This window comes from Pinus tabuliformis, chromosome 8 (genome assembly GCF_031772625.1).
Source record: "Pinus tabuliformis cultivar Carrire ecotype Pingquan chromosome 8, CPIR1, whole genome shotgun sequence".
NCBI lineage: Eukaryota > Viridiplantae > Streptophyta > Pinopsida > Pinales > Pinaceae > Pinus > Pinus tabuliformis.
Window position 1 is genome coordinate 1,116,200,566 of NC_142294.1, and position 16,842 is coordinate 1,116,217,407.

The 16,842-nt window shown below is 37.5% G+C and overlaps 1 protein-coding gene across 6 annotated transcripts in view; it reads left to right on the plus strand.

Moving 5' to 3' along the window:
- Window positions 1–8,135: 8,135 nt before the first annotated feature.
- The window catches only part of LOC149239251 (benzaldehyde dehydrogenase, mitochondrial-like), a 260,960-nt gene continuing 252,253 nt past the window's right edge, over window positions 8,136–16,842 (plus strand). The window contains exons 1-4 of one of the 6 annotated variants that reach the window (XM_089373364.1): window positions 8,136–8,386; window positions 8,592–8,750; window positions 13,086–13,235; window positions 13,560–13,702. In XM_089373364.1, the coding sequence (XP_089229490.1) occupies window positions 8,645–8,750; window positions 13,086–13,235; window positions 13,560–13,702 (399 nt within the window). In that variant the 5' untranslated portion in view covers window positions 8,136–8,386; window positions 8,592–8,644. Of the gene's footprint in view, window positions 8,751–10,066; window positions 10,222–12,859; window positions 12,906–13,085; window positions 13,236–13,559; window positions 13,703–16,842 lie in introns of those variants that run through there. The other 5 variants (XM_089373365.1, XM_089373363.1, XM_089373366.1 and 2 more) reach the window with 5 other exon arrangements.

The window sequence follows — 16,842 nt, forward strand, 5'->3', positions numbered from 1 at the left end:
AATCTCTGCCCAATCCAACCAACGAAAGAAAAAGAAATTCAACGCACTCTGGAAATACATCATCTCCAAGCTGAAACAGCTGACATAACAAAAGAGATTCTAGATAAAGAAGCCCTATTTCAGCAAAACTACCACAAGGCTTGTCTAGCTGAGGAAGAATACTGGAGACTTAAGTCACGTAGTCTTTGGCTTAAAGCAGGGGACAAGAACTCTTCCTTCTTTCACAAACAAGCTCAGGTTAGGAAATGTACCAATTCCATTTCCGAAATCAAAGATGGCACTACCATTCACAAGGATAATGCAAACATCAAAAAAGCAGCCTCCCTTCATTTTAAAAGCCTGTATAGTGAAGATATAAATCTGGATCAAAATTCAGATATGATGGACGTGGTCCCCTCCTTGATTTCTACTGAAATGAATCACCTCCTTGAAGCTAAAGTTACCAAGAACGAAGTCAAGGATGCCCTTTTTCCATGGACCCAGACAAAGCCGCTGGACCGGATGGATTCTCATCCAGATTCCTCCAAATTTGTTGGTCGATTGTGGAAAAAGATCTTTACAAAATGGTTCTAAAGTCCCAAGTTTTCCAGAAAATCGGAGGTAGCACGAATTCTGCTTTTCTTGCTCTCATTCCCAAAGAGAAGGGAGCCAACTCCTTCAACAGGTTTTGCCTGATTTCGCTTTGTAATATTGGTTACAAATTGATCACCAAAGTCATCGCTAATAGACTGAAGCCCATCCTCCCCAAAATCATACCGAAAAGCCAAGGAGGCTTCATTCAAGGTAGACAAATTGTGGACAATTTCATTCTGGTCCAAGAGGCAATCCACTCAAGCCTGAGTCACAATGAAAAAGGTATGGTTGTCAAACTTGATTTAGCAAATGCTTTCGATAGAGTTAGACATAGTTTTCTGCTGAAAGTCTTACATAAGCTTGGATTTGGTGAGAAATTTATAAATTGGATTCGGGCCTGCATCTCAGAGCCTTGGATTGCCCCATTAGTAAATGGCAGAGCTGCTGATTTTTTCAAAGCCACGAGAGGGCTCAGGCAGGGGTTCCTTCTCTCACCACTTCTATTTGTTCTTCAAGCCTTTGTCCTCAGTTTTTACTTAGACAAAAAAAGGATGGATCAGGATATCGCTGGACTCTGCATTGCAAGAGTTGTTAAAAACATAAATCATGCCCTCTTTGCGGATGACACCTTGTTATTGGGAGTAGCTTCTGTGCTTATAGCCTCCAAATTTAAAGGAGCTCTAGACGAGTTTTGTATGGTTTCGAGTAGCAGTCTAAATAAAGGCAAATGTCATATCTATTGCTGGAACACCATTTCTAGCTTGCTCAACTCCATTTCCAGAATCTTTGGATTCGCCGCTTCCTCAAATTGGACTTCCTCAAGTACTTGGGCCTCCCTGTTTTTCTCAAAAGAGCCTACAACAGAGATTGGCTCCCCCAATTGGAGAAATTCAAGATCAAGTTGCTTGCCTGGGGCCTTTCCTGGCTAAACATTGCTGGTAAGTCTGTCCTCATCAAATCTGTTCTCAATAGTCCTCCTTTATTTCAGTTTTCTGTCCTTCTTGCTCCCACTGGTATTCTCAGGAAAATGGAAGAGATCATTCGAATTTTTTTTTGGAAGGGCAAACAAAATGAGAAAAAGATTCCGCTAGTCAACTGGGAATCCATCTCCAAACCTTTGTTGGATGGAGGCTTGAATTTTAAAACTCTTGGCAACCATAACATTGCAATGGGAGCTAAATTAATTTGGAGAATTATTGCGCCTAACCCAGGCTAGGCGCAATTGGCTCCATGGAAAAAATATTTCAAAGGCCAGCACTCCCGCTGCCTAGACCATCATCAGATGCTCCCAAATTCTCCCTTCCTGAAGCTCTGTACCAAAGCCTGCCCGCTCATCAAGGCCCACGCCTACTGGATTCCCGGCAATGGAAAATGGATCAATCTCTGGATCACTCTCTCCAAGCGCTACGCACTTGGATGAACAAGGCTGGATTGCACTCCTTGTGGGACATTTCCGCCTGGTAGGATTCACGTTAGGCTGGCTGGAATATTCAAATGCCCCCAAATTTGTTTATGGAGCGAGAGATCCTGTTATCCAAGTTGCATGGCTTGGCTCCAACGCTGGCACGAAATCAGGACTTAAGAGGCTAGGGTGCGAATGTTGGAGGATACACCGTAGCTCTTGGCTATGCCAAGCTGTGTGAGCACCCTCATGTGGCCACGAACCCAGAGCCGTGGAAAGGGATATGGCATCATCCCTCCTTGCCAAAAATTGACTTCTTCAACTGGTTGCTATGCCACTCCAAAATTTTGACTGATGATAATCTTCAGAAGCGAGGTTTCCACAGCCCTTCAAGGTGCAGCCTTTGCAAGGAAAACCAGGAAAGCATAACTCACCTGATGTTAGAATGCACCTTCACGAAGCACATTTGGACCGAGCTGCTGGGATCTTTGAGTTCCAGCTTCGCTTTGCCTTCTTCCATTCCTGATTTTTTTTCTAAATGGCTGAAAAGGTATCCTGGTCCCCCTCCAAAAAACAAAATTATCAGATTTGCTTGGTCTACTCTCCCTAAAATAGTCTGTTGGCAGATTTGGCTAGAGCGAAATAAAAGGATCTTCAGAAATCATGAACAGGATGCCAAGCTTGTGGCAGTTAAGATTAAATGCCAATTAAAAGAGTGCCTGAGAGAGCACATAGATGATTTAAATCTAAGTCAGCAAGACATAAATTGCGGCTCTTCTCTTGATCTTCAGTTCCAAAAAATGGCAAAAAGTATCTCCCTCCCCAAATATTGGCAAATAAGGGCTACAGCAAAATAATTCCAGGGATGGATTAAAAATCATCCGAGACACTCTATTTTTTGATGAGGTTGCAAAGGGCAACCCTGGAAGAGCTGGCGCTGGAGGTGTCATATTAAATCCAGATGGCATAAGGATCCATAGTTTCGCCCGGGGATTGGGCATCGCATCTAGCATTCAAGTTGAGGCTTTGGATCTTTTCCAAGGACTCAAGCTTTTGAAAGGGCTGAACATCAGGGAGGCTAATGTAATTGGAGATTCTCAGGTTATCATTAACACTATAGTAACTCAAACTAAGCCAACAGATCTATGGCTTGCAAGGTTGATCTTCAGAATAGCAGATATTGGAGACTCATTTCAGAATTTGAAATTCTACCATGTGTTGAGAGCTAATAATAAGGAGGCAGACATTGAAGCCAACAAAGCAACCCTTCTTACGACTGGAGCTCTGCTCAGAGGCAGACATGAAACATGGGAACCAAGTCCTTAATTTAGAGTGCTGTCATGTTTTACTGTCTATTGTTAAATCAATAGGTATGTATTCACAAACTTGGGAAAATCTCTAAAATTGACCACATAGTAGCAACTAAAATGAGATGTGAACTAAGCATAAATGACACGACCTTGCAAGGTTGTGAGGCATCCGTGGAATTAGGCTTTCCTTTTGTAAACTGTTTTTTGGCATTAAGGCCAAGTATCTAATATATCCACTATTTCTGTAAAAAAAAATGTGGAAAGTGTCTCTCGACATAATTAGGCTTCATTAATTTAAGTTTTATGTAGAGAGTTGATGGCTAGGTGTTCCATAAACCATTTGGCTTTTTCTTCATAGCTTCAGTGATGACTAATAGGGAGACTGGGTTTTTAGTGGATACTTTGAATAAGGTGAAATTTAATTTTAGTTTTGAAATATATAACATAACATTGCTTTGATTAGCTAAGAGATTGTCTTCCTTGAATGTAAAGAAATAGATTAATAGTATGTTGAGACATAAAGGCATCCAGTAGGGGTGGAAGTCTACCCCTTCGAGGACACCAATGAGTTATTTTAGGTGGTTGAGTTTTGTTTGTACATGATAATCTTGTTGCACATCGAGGTCTTGAGATTATATCAATATAGGCTAAACTAGTAGCCCTAAGTATTGTAGGACTTTTCCTACATTGGAAAAAAACTTTATTTTATGAGAAGATGGATGGTGATGGTGAAGATGTGTGTGTTTTATGGGATGGTGGATGGTGAGAGTGCATGTGTGTATGGATGTGTTTAATAACGTGAATAATAGGGTGAGTGTGCATGTATACACCCTAATCCTAGCCACCCACCATATGTGTTTTGGGGAGTTAAATTATAATGGTGCATGTGTATGTTTGAGAGGTCAAGTGGTGAGGTTTGCACTTGTATTAGCTTACATGTATAAGATTCATTTTAATGTAAGGTTTATCATGTGCACAAACACACATACTTTCACTCTCCACCACCCTTCCTCCCAAAAGGTGAGGAGGGTGGGGATGTGTATGTATGGTTTGCATTAGTGTAGGGTTGTATTCACATTTGCTTGCATATATATTAACATGTTTAGAGTCATCTTAGTATTTTAAGGGTGTCAAAAATTTGAGTCCGTGGTTTGTGGGATTTGATTTGTGTCAATGCTTGATAAATTTAGGGGTAAGCTAGATATAGGTTGTTTTTTATTTAGATGGAGCACTATTATATTATTATATATTGATATATAGCTTAGTGGTTGGATGGAGTATTATTGCATGAAGAGCTAAAGTCTAAAATTTTCGGTGTCTAAAGCCTATGTGTAATGTACTTAACCCATAAAATAACACAATAAACTAGAATACACACAATGTACACAAGATGTGAACATGGAACACAACTCTCAAAGAAATAATAAAGATGAGCTACACACTAGCTTCTTATAACATAGAAGAGTCCATTCCAAATAACTCCAATACATTCTTATCTCGATTATATATTCATTCAAATAATAACTACATTAACCCCTATATATACATATTCTCACTCGTTGCATACACTGTATTTTATTAAGTAATATTGATTACATATATGTTTACCCCGTTACATGTACACTTATATATGTTCTCATCATAGTTATAACATAGTACTTTATTAAAAAAAACTCCTATTAAAGATTTCATTAATAATAAAAACAAGCAATAGAATTTTCTTATACTCTAGCTATCTTGTTACCAAAGATTATAGATATTTTATTTTATTTTTTATTTTAAGTTTTAATCCTTTATTGTTATTGTTGTTGGTGGTTGCAAAATCCTTTTTTTCCCAATTTCATGTGTTAATGTTATATCTTCTCCAATTTATTATAGTTAAATTTTGATACCAATTATTATGTATCTAATAACATAGTAAATTAAAGTACATACAATGTATACACGGTATAGATATAAAACACAATATTAAAAAACCTAAAATAAATAAGATAGATGAGTTATATAATATTTTATTAAATATGGAAACTTATTTTAAATAGCTTTAATATATTCATATAATTATATACTAATTTAGAGAATAAATATATTGACCATATATATATATATATATATATAATTTTTTTTTCTCTATTTTTCAGAAAGAAAGAAATTGGCCTCTTATGAATCCAAAGACAAGAGTGAGATTGTTGCTAAAGACAAGAGTGAGATTGTTGCTACCGACCAACCCATAGCTATATTCATTTAAAAGTGCTTTTCCATTACAACAACATTCAACAAGGCATGAAAACTCATAAAATCATTAGCAAGGATTTAACACTAGTTGGAAATGATGATAATAGTTCTACCCTAACCTCCATTCACTGTTTTTATATATATATATACACACACACATATACACTACAACACACACACATATACACTACAACACACACACATGTCCATATTTTGGTAATGTCCAAAAAATCATGATTTTTTCAATTAGGCTTGAAAAATCATTATTTTATTTATTTATTTATTTATGTTTATTTTTTTTTTCGAAATTTATTTTATTTTTGCTTTTATCTTGATTTTGAAAAAATAATATATTTTATATTTTTAATATAAAAGGAAAGAAAGAAAGAAAGAAATTATTTTAACGTCCAGGGGGCTAAGGATAGCCTATGTGACAGATTGCTTCTTTATCTACTTGATGTATTCGATCCTTTTTCTGTGAAGTTTCAAAATAAATGCTCCAAGCTTCTCGACAAACCCCTCGCTAAAGAGATTATCCCAAGAGCTAGCTGCCAGCATATCTACATGACTTTCCCTGTTGTCTTTGAAGGCCCCACATTCTAAAATGAAATGTTTTTCTGTTTCCACTTTTCTGGAAGAACAAAAAATGCATACTCTTTCCTCCCACACTTCCTTTGGCCTTTTCCAGTGCCCTGTTTCACAACAGAGTTGATGAGAATTAGTCCTTAACTGAGCAATAAGAATTTTGGCTCTCCAAGAGATATTGGCCTCTATCTATGCTTTTGGTTGATGACTATGAGTGAGATTAAACACTTCAATATAATAATTTTTCTTTCTTCCTAGCTCCTTATCCCAAGTACGCTTGTGGAACTTTTCCATAACAAAAGCTTTTATCTCTTTGCTATTTATGGGACACGTGTTCAAGCAAATACCCCATTTACTAAACCATTTGTTATTTTGCTGCATCCAAGTTTTTTTGCTCTTGCACAATCTATCATTAAAGACAACCTTAGGCCATCTACCCTCTTCCATTTGCTCATTTTTTTTTAAATACCTTATGACTCGCACCATAACAATTGCTTCAACAGGAGTAGTCCCTGTTTCACTTAACAAGATATTATAAGGAACTGCACTTTTAATCTTAAATTTGTTTGTAATCAAAGACTTCTGAATTTTCTCAATTTATCTCCACTGCATGTCGGACGTACTGTTGGCCATTTTATATATCACAATTTGCTGATTTTTACCAATCTTTTTGTTTATGTTTCCAAAAAAGTGTATCTAGACCCTTGCCATTTTCCATCATGTTTATTGTTTCAACACACCACAATTTAGATTAAATTTATTAATTTTTAAACTTTTTATTATTAATATAAAAAATTAATATATAAATTAAAATTAAATAATTAAAGAATAATATTTAATATTTAATAAATCTAAAGTCAAAACAACTTGTTTAAATTTTTTTAAACTACATTACATCATCTACTCAATAAATCTTTTAGAACTACTAAGACATTTGATTAACAAAAATTTAACCATGAAGATATTTAATGATGTTGTTGAAAGTTACATAATAGCTAGTACCTACCTCTTAGTTTAAATATGGCTTAATTAAACTAAAACATAATAAATACAAAAGTTTAATCACAAAAATAAAACAACAAATAAAATATTGTATTGTTGAGTGCCATTATCAAAGATTAAGAAATATGATTAATTAATATTGTTCATATTAACACATATACACTTATATATATATATATATATATATATATATTAATTAAATTTATTAAAATATTTTTTAATATAGCAATAAGTCATTTTAAATTGAAAGTATGTAGGAAAAACTATAATTGAAAATAGAAATAATAGAAAAAGGAAAAATTAAATAAAAAAGAAATAAAACAAAAAAGAAAAAAACAAAAACAAAAAAATTGTAAACAATAGAAATGGAAGTCACTAAATAACACTTCAACATCACTTTACAAATAAATAAAGTTAAATAATAAGAAGAAATAACAAAAAATAAATTTCTAATAAAAAATAACAAAAATTAAATTTCCAATATTAAAGTGACTAGTACAAATTTTTGGTGGACAAACTGTAAAAACAAAATGCAACAAGTTCATAGTTATATATTTTGGAGCTTTTTTGGGTAAATTTTCTTAGAATATAGAGATTTATATTTTTTAATGTGTTTTTTTGGGATATATTTGTAGTCAAATACCTAAAATTAAGTAAAGATTTATTAAATAAAATAAGCAGTAAACTCTCCACAATCCAAATGCTCCAAAACTTCTAAGAAATACTGAATCTCAATACATATTTTAAATACCAAAAATTATTTCCTCAAATTTCAACCAAAAACTCATAATAATTATTTCAACCAAAAACTCATAATAATTAAACCCTACTGGAAACAAGGTCAACATAAACATGGATGATCTGAGAAAACGTCATCAGTGGGTAGAAGTTAATAAGTCAATTTTAAAACTTTTACCTGCACGGCTTCAAAGGTATGGTTTAATCATGGACACGTAAGAAAAATCATGAGAAAGCTGTGCCACCATAGACGAATCAGAGTGTGATAATAAACATCAAAGCAACTTGCACAATGGTCATGCGTATTTGCATTCACATGCTTTGATGGGTAGGTCGTTGGGAAATAATGAATGAACGAATGAAGAGTGATTGGGTGAAAGTACGTCAAGGAAATTGTTTGTTGCAACTCGGTTTTGGATGAAAACTTATATGAAGAGTACGTTAGAAGATCGAGCTGAAACCAGTTAGTATCTCTATCCCATTTTACTACTGGTTTCGGGAGAGAGGATAAGCGAGTATCAAGCTTTGTTCATTCATTATAGTTAGTATCTCTATCCCATTTTTCCACTGGTTTCGGGAGAGAGGATAAGGGAGTATCAAGCTTTGTTCATCCATTATAGTTAGTATCTCTATCCCATTTTTCCACTGGTTTCGGGAGAGAGGATAAGGGAGTATCAAGCTTTGTTCATCCATTATTATATATACACATTTCATGCTGCTACTAATGGCAGTTACCCACCACTCAGTCCCCACAGGCAAAAGGTGCTGAAAACTTGTGAAGAAAGCAACAGCAACAGCAATGGCGAGAGGCAGAGGTGGAGGAGGTTTGTCTTATTTGTTGTGCAGGTTCATTAGTTCTACTGTAACTACATCTTCTTCTTCATCAGCTGTTATGAGGTCGCGGGGTAATACTCATTCTTTCTTCCAGTGCTTACTTCTCTGCTCTATTCAACTCAACTGTAATTTATTTATTCATTGATGTGGATTGAATCTGAATGCTTCGGTATTTTCTCCCTTGGCTTCCACACATATTGAGACATGCATTTTCTTCATTGGGTTCTACACGTATTGTGTAATTTGCTTTGAGACAACTGACTGCTACTTGTTTTAGAAGTACCCAAAACCAACATCTCACAGCTTCAGAGTCTTATGATTTCCTCGGTTTACTTGTTTGATGAATGTTAAGTATTACCTAGCTTCTTTGGGTTGTTGGCAGAGTAGCTTTGCCCCACTATAGCTGTTAATTTATTTTTGGGAATCATTTATTGTACTCACAGTTTGAGTGGATAAGAGGCATTGCTCCGGGTTGCATGGTAGTCTTTGATTAATGGAATGGCCAGACTCAATCAGTGACCTCCACATTGGAATTCAAAACATCAGTTTCATTTATGAATGAGAAGACTTTGAGCCTGCAACACCCTGCCCAGATTCAGACTACTGGTCTCTAGTGAATCTAATGTAATTATACCTGATACCTGCCTGCACATCAGCACTCTCCGTGTCCATGGACCATGACAGCTTCCATTATGGTAGAGATTCTGAGATCAATATAGTATACTTTTCTCGGCATTTGTCGAATGAAGTGCCAACCGTCATTTTTATTGTAACTTTAGACTATGCTCTAGATAAGGTCATTGTCATTGTAATTTGTTTGTGGCACTAAATTACTTAATCTGTTAGTTTATTTCACATGAACTCCGTCCCTCAGGATACGGGTAGTTTTCGAGCTCCACATTTATGAGAGAACTCATAATAGTGTCCATGATATTCATGTGGGTGGAAAGTTTCAGTAGTCAGTATTGAAAAGTTTTCTCTTATATTTTTTATTTTTTTTGAAAGTTTTCTCTTATATTTTTTAATTTGCTTTAAATTTGGAAGGATTTGTTGAAATTACAGGTTTGAGTTGTGAACTCTAGTCTCTAGGAAAAAGTTTTAGGATGCTAAATTTATATATACAATCAAAAACCCAATTTAAACAACAAAAATAAAAAATCTATAATTTTTTTCAAATTCCAAAATGTCTAATAATTAAACAACACTGTTTTTAACACTGTAAATTTGTGAGTTAATCAGTGAAATCCCCACAGTGGTATCTCTACACACCATCACTTCTACATATTTCGTGATCTTAACATAATTCCACAGTTAGATTCACTTCTACATATTTCGTGATCTTAACATAATTCCACAGTTAGATTCAGAGAACACGGATGTACAAACTCAGGTGTATAACACTGTTCACAGGCCCAGCAAAGCAACCGTAAGTGGGTCGCTCTTATCATTGACGCCTGACATTAAACTCTTCATTCTTGGGAATCTCTAGTTTTGATGGCAACTTCAATTCGGGTTTTTTCGCATCAGGAACTTCCAAAGTGGGTGGGTATTCAATTCAACTTAGCTATATTAATCTCTATTTAAGCTTTGATCTGCGGTATGGATTTGACAATCACGGGACTCAAATAGTGGGTATTATTTTCAAATGAGCGCCATTGAAGTTTTCTAGAGTATGCTGATCTGTGTGCGAAATACTTTTCCAAGAACAATGCACCATGGTGGGGTTCTGACCAACTTGGTGGAGTGGGATCGGTTTGGTACTCTGAACTAGTTGAGGCATGCCTTGTCTTGGTTCGGTATCAAACTGGTCCCCCTCCGAACCAAGCAGAGGGCCATGCTGACTTGTTCATGGGCTAACTCAGTCAACTCAGCCAAGTTTAAGTCCCCAAAGACTAACTTTTAAAACTAGGGTCTGTAGCTACTATTTTTCACTATTGAGGCAAAATAATTTTGGTTGTCTACATCCAAAAGGATGCAACTCTCATATGGCTATTCCTATGGGACTTATCAGGTCCAACTCTACTAGGTTGATCACTTCTTTCTTTTGGCATATCTCTGTGATTGGAGGCATCAAATGCCTTGCAGTGTAATATTCCAAATGGAAAAATACTGCAGATAACAGAAGCAATGAACTAGCTACAACTACTAAATTCAGAAATGCATAAGCATACACATTTGAACACAAAAATATGGGAAAAATCTCTAAGTCATTGTATTAATTCTGATAAATATGAGTACAATAAATGAGATCAGAGGAACCTGGGCTTGCTACAGCAAGCTAGGCAAAACCCAGGTTAGAATTGTGATGCCCAAGTGTTGGAATGACTCCACCGAAAACCTCTGCTCTGACTGAATACATCAGTGCCATTGTTGCTGTAGGTGAACTGAGATTTCGGCCCCTAAATCTACTCCAAAAATTCTGCAAAATTAAATGTAGGCTTTTCACACCCGCTCCAACAAAACCCAAAAATATCTCATGGACCCAAGTGGTGGAAATGGTCCCGGGGTAAACTGCGCCCTCCTCCAACAATTTTTGTTGCTGGCTGCTGAATGAAACTAGGAATTTTGCCCTCAGAAGTGCTCAGAAAATTCTGTAAAATTAATCCTAGTCTCTTCTCACCAAACCCACAAAAACCCAGCAAGGGTTTGGGCTAAATTCAACATACTCCGGTGGCCCCCAAGAAGAGCGCGTGGCTCCAACTGGTTGGAAAAACGCCCTGTAGAAAGAATCCTATTGTAGGAGGCCAAATCAATTCCTGGAAAATCTCCTCCAACCCCTGCAAATCCCTCCTCTAGATCTCCTTATTTCTCCTTAGCCCGAACTCCCCAATCTCCCTGTCAAAATGTTTTCACAGTGGCTGTTCAAAAGCCCTTGCGCAAGCTCTGAAATAGATAAATGCGGCGCTCCAAACTACAGCACTCTCGGCCTTGCAAATCACTAAGGAAAATCTCGTCCTCCCTATGGATAAATCTCTACAAATTCTCTGGCCAAAACTCCTCCTCTTAGCCCCTTCAAATTTCCTTCTATGTCCTAAGAGAAGTACGCTCTAGCTGGAAATAGTCTGCAATGTAGCTCCTAGAGAAGCCCTAAGATGGACTCCTTATTACTCCCCTAGGCTGACACTCGAAGTTCATCGAAGGTAGAGGTGGAATTCCTGCTCGGATATTCCTTGTGCTAAACAACACGGTTGTCTTGGTTAAGAAGCTCAAGAGAACTAATGTTGAAATTGTAAAATGACCACACATGCCAAGTGAGGCCCTCAAGCTCTATTTATAATTTGCTGGCCTCTTCTCCCCTTGCGGTCCCTACATACCACTCTCTCTCTTTCCTAATTCACATTTCCTTTTCTTCTCCCTCTCCTCCAATGGTGCGAGTTCCCTCCTTGGGTCGAATTTCTCTTTCTTGTGGCCCCTACATACCACTAGAGCTGCAATTTACCCTTTTTTTTCGTAAGTCCCAAAACCGGAAATGTCCCCTCTTTCCAAAATTGCCTCTAATGCGGAAAATAAAACTTGGGGACATGACATGCAGCTGCTCCAGCCATGGATACAGATGGCAGTAGGTCATGAAACAATGCCTTCTCTCCCATTTTGTCAAGAGATGAGCTGGTACCACAGTCACTGAGACTTACTTACTTCAGTTGGCTTGGGCATGAGATCACCTCCTCAGCTTAGACTTAGCAAACAGGTACCCATCACTAGATTTCTCTCTTTGGCCTTGTATGTTAAGAGGTCCTGCTGGTAGCATCTGAGTCCCCCCAGGATTACCCAGCCTCATCCACTCGGTCCCAATTATTTTGCAGAGAACAATTTTAGACACTGCATTGGTACTTTTGCCGTGACTGATGATGATGGAGATAGCCCCCCCTTCCACTTCTACTTCTGGTACAGATCAATGAATCTGTTATCTTATCCTTCTCTTGCATAATGATATATTTAGCTTTAGTCCCTTTAGGATTCATCCCTTACTATCCTCTAATTTGTTCGTACCTCATTTCTTATTTTATATATATATATAGAGAGAGAGGAGTTAAGTTTGACAATCCCACATCACTAATGCGACTTGTTCTTTTAGTTCCATTTGCTATCTTTGTCAGTTGTGGTCATTGATAAAATTTGTTTCCTTGTACTTATATAACAGTCATTTCTCGGTAATAAATGATCCCCCTTCATCCTGCGTGTCTGTGATTGGAGAATGACTTGGGCAGAAAATGAAAACAAATCAGGTCTCTATGTTGTTTCTTGTCCCATTTTTAAAGTTTATCATCACAAAGGTCCATTATATTTTGTTGTTTTAAGTTTTAACATCTTTAAATAATTGTTCTGGGTTACAGAGTAATACATGTGAATTCTTGGTAGTTTTCCAGACCACTTTTAAAAGTGTTCATTTGTGCTGTGTCTCATAGCAGCTTTCTCAAAAGTGGCAATGGTCAGAAACAATACAGTTAGACAATTCGGTTCAGCAGCAGAATCATTAGAAGAGCCTATCCAACCACCTGTGCAAGTAAAGTATAAACAACTTCTGATTGATGGACAGCTTGTTGATGCAGCATCAGGTGAGTTAAATGCCTCAAAAAATCCTTATAGCCCTATTTTTTCCTTGAACATATTAATCAGTTTCAAACATTCGACAACCTAGGCAGCACTTCTTTTTTCACATTGCTCAGACTTGAATTCTATTTTGTAGTCTATATTTAGTATGTTGCAGGACTCCATTGTTGATTTTCACAACTTGAAAGTTTTCTTAGCTTCTTGTTGGTTACCAAAATGACTTTGACACACTCAAATGAAAGTAATATAGATGCTCTTTTTTCTTGATGGTGTTCAAATTTTGGGCGCTTCAACATGATAATGTGCATAGCTGGTGCCTCTGTTGTCAGGAAAGGAATTTCCAACTATTGATCCTCGAACGGGTGATGTGATTACTTATGTGGCTGAAGGTGATGTTGAAGATGTAAATAGGGCTGTTAAAGCTGCTAGGAAAGCTTTTGATCAGGGTCCTTGGCCCAAAATGACTGCTTATGTAAGTTTCTTCGTCTAAATTGAAGTAGGCACCCATTGAGACATGTCACCTCAAAATGTTCTTCTCTTCCTTTTGTTGAATATCACAGACCTTGATAATTTAAATTGATAGTGGTTACCCTCCATCTCAACTTAGCCCTCCATAATATTTGAATTAACAAATTGATCAGTCCCCAGTGTTGACCACTATGATTATTCTTTAAACCTGATGAGACTTAGTCTAGTGAACACATATTAACATGTATTATATTTGTATTATGTCCTTATCTCTTTTGGTTGTCTTAGTCTAAATAGATCACTCATTCAATTTTTTGTATTTTATTGGAGACATAAGGACATAATCACTCTCCCACCATTCTGTACTTTATATATTGTAATACAAATGGTGTTCAACAGGTATAGAGTTTCAACAATCTCCTCTATTACTTGCATAGTCTCTCTCTCTCTCTCTCTCTCTCTCTTATATTCTCTTGTACTTTATATATAGTAATACAAATGGTGTTCAAAACTTTAACATGTGTAGAGTTTCAACAATCTCCTCTATTACTTGCATACTCTCTCTCTTATATTTTCCTGTGCGTAAGTATTCATATTGTTGGTACTTTGTTCTGTAATGTCCCCCATTTCTTGAGCTTGGAGCTATTATTTCCACTCGCCTAATTGTCTCCTTTAGGCTGGCGAGAAGGAAAATGATCAAGGAGACAAAGATTTTTGCCCAATTTTGATGATATTATATATTAAAAAGGGTAATAATGATTAATAAAAGGGGGGCAAAATTATTTTTTGTTAAAATTGGCAACTAGGGCCAAACTCCATCTGGGTCATCTTATTTATGGCAGCTGATACTTTTCTTGGATCCCTCTTGTCGAGAGGTGTAGGATTGATCTAAAGATCATTTGATTCCGATAAGTATTCATGGAGATATGAATTTATTTGTGTTATGGGACAATTTGTCAAGGTCGGCCAGCAACCAAATTGCCCCCTCTCATCCTCAACGTAGCACTATAAATAAAGGTAACTCTCAAGTCATTTCACACACCTCTTATGATCTCTTCCTCTCCACTTGTCTTTGGGTTTTGGTGGGAGGAGAGATCTCAAGATGATACACTGCCCTAGAAGAAGCCCTAGACCCTAACGCTGTCATGGAGGAGACACAGTTTCTCATACGCTGTCAAGGAGAAGCCCTAGACGCTGAACCTAAGATGCCCTAGCTGCAGTCTTATGAGGAGATCATCTTGCAGGTAAGAGGAGATCTATATGCTGCCATAGAGGAGACTAATTCGCTACCCTAATGAGATCTAGACGCAGTCATGGAGGATCATGGAGGAGTCTTATACACAGCTCTAATCACAGTCATGCAAGAAGACAATCTATCCACAGTCAAGAAAGGGTTCTATACGCAGCAAATCAAGGTGCCCTAGACGCAGTTGAAGGATGGAACACCTAGCCGCAATTGAAGGGGATCTAGTCATGCCCTAGCCGCAACAAAAGAAGGTCTAATGCAGCCATATTTGCAATTTAAGAAAGGCTCCTATACGCTGTATAGAGGAGGCCTATCCAAGATCTCAAGAAGACCTAGCCGCTGTCATATCAAGCCCTAGCTACAACTCTAAAGCTAGTCCTAGCCGCAGATCAGAGGAGACCTATACGCTGTCATAAGGAGGCTAAAGAAGAGTTCTGGCCACAATTAAATAGAGGCTCATATTCCGCAATTAAGGAAGGCCTAAATCCACAGATAAAAGGGAACTCTGTCTACTGTCATGAATGCCCTTATTCGCAGTTATGGAGAAGCCATATCCGCAGCAAAGGGCGGGCTGATCAGCAGTGGAATATAAGCTCTATATACAGTTTGAATGGCAGCCCCAATCCGCTGTTAAGAGAGGTCCATTAGCAATCTTGTGAAGACTCTTATTCACAACTCAAAGAGACCTAGTTGTGTTGAAGTTTCTAAGTTTACTTAGTTTAGAAACCCTTCATGCACTTTTTCTGATTTATTCCTACCTACTTGTTATTTTTCTTTAACAAGTTATTTACAAAGTAAATACTGAAAATAAACACTAGTGCATGCTCAACATATTACAGATCAGCAACTAAAAGAAACAAGAACAAACACACCACATGACACCATTATTTTTGGACCAATGTCCTCGGAGAAACCTAATGTGGGAAAACCGGTGCAGCTATCTGAGGGTTTTCTTATTAAGCAATATCAAAGTACAATCTGGGTGCTGAAACTGGCCTACCCAACAAAGAATTTCCTTAGTAGCTATACCTCACAGTTTGAGAGAAATCTCCTGGCTGAAACCCCGGAAAATCCTTCCGGCAGCTCCTCAACACAAAACTTCTCTGCAACCCCAGCGTCTACCCAATCTGGACTGCGTCAGCCTTTCATGGCTTGCGTTAGCTTTCTGGGCCTCTGCGTCAGATACGTTGGCCTCTCTGGTGCTCTGTGCAGCACTTGGATGTCTCTGCGTGGTCCTGCGTGAGCCCTTACTGGCTTTGCGTCACTCTCCTTGGCTGTTGTGCTGCTCTCTCGACAAAATCTCTGCCTTCTCTATTTCTCTGTACTCAACGCCCCTCAGCTGCTTTCCCGATCACTGATTCTATCTCTCTTAGCAAACCCCGCTCTAGAGAATAGAATGACTGATCACTCTGGTGTGATCTCCAAGTGACGCTTAAGCCTCCTCTTATACTTTTCCCGTTGACATCTCAACAGTCGAGATTAAGTCCCTAATCAACGGCTAAGATTAGATCTAGCTTGATCCATGTCTTTTGGACAACTCTAACACAGATTCATATTAATAAACATTAATATTTTTGTTTCCCTAAGTTTAGACTTAGGGACTCCATTAAAAATATTAATTATTTTAATCTCTCCTGATTTGTTTAGAATCTGCCCAAACACTTTCTGGGTCTTGGAGATATCATTTGCCCCAACCTCTCCACCAAATTTCGTGGCTAGAGCACATCCGACGCTACCCCAAATCAACACTCCCTCTTAGCGAGGATTCTACTCTCCTTGTCCACTCCCCTAAACAATTTTGGCATACCATCCTTCCCCAATGATCCCCTATTCCACCTGACCTCGACCCTACATCCATGTTCTCTCACGCTTCTAACCTTTATGATATTCCTGGGCAG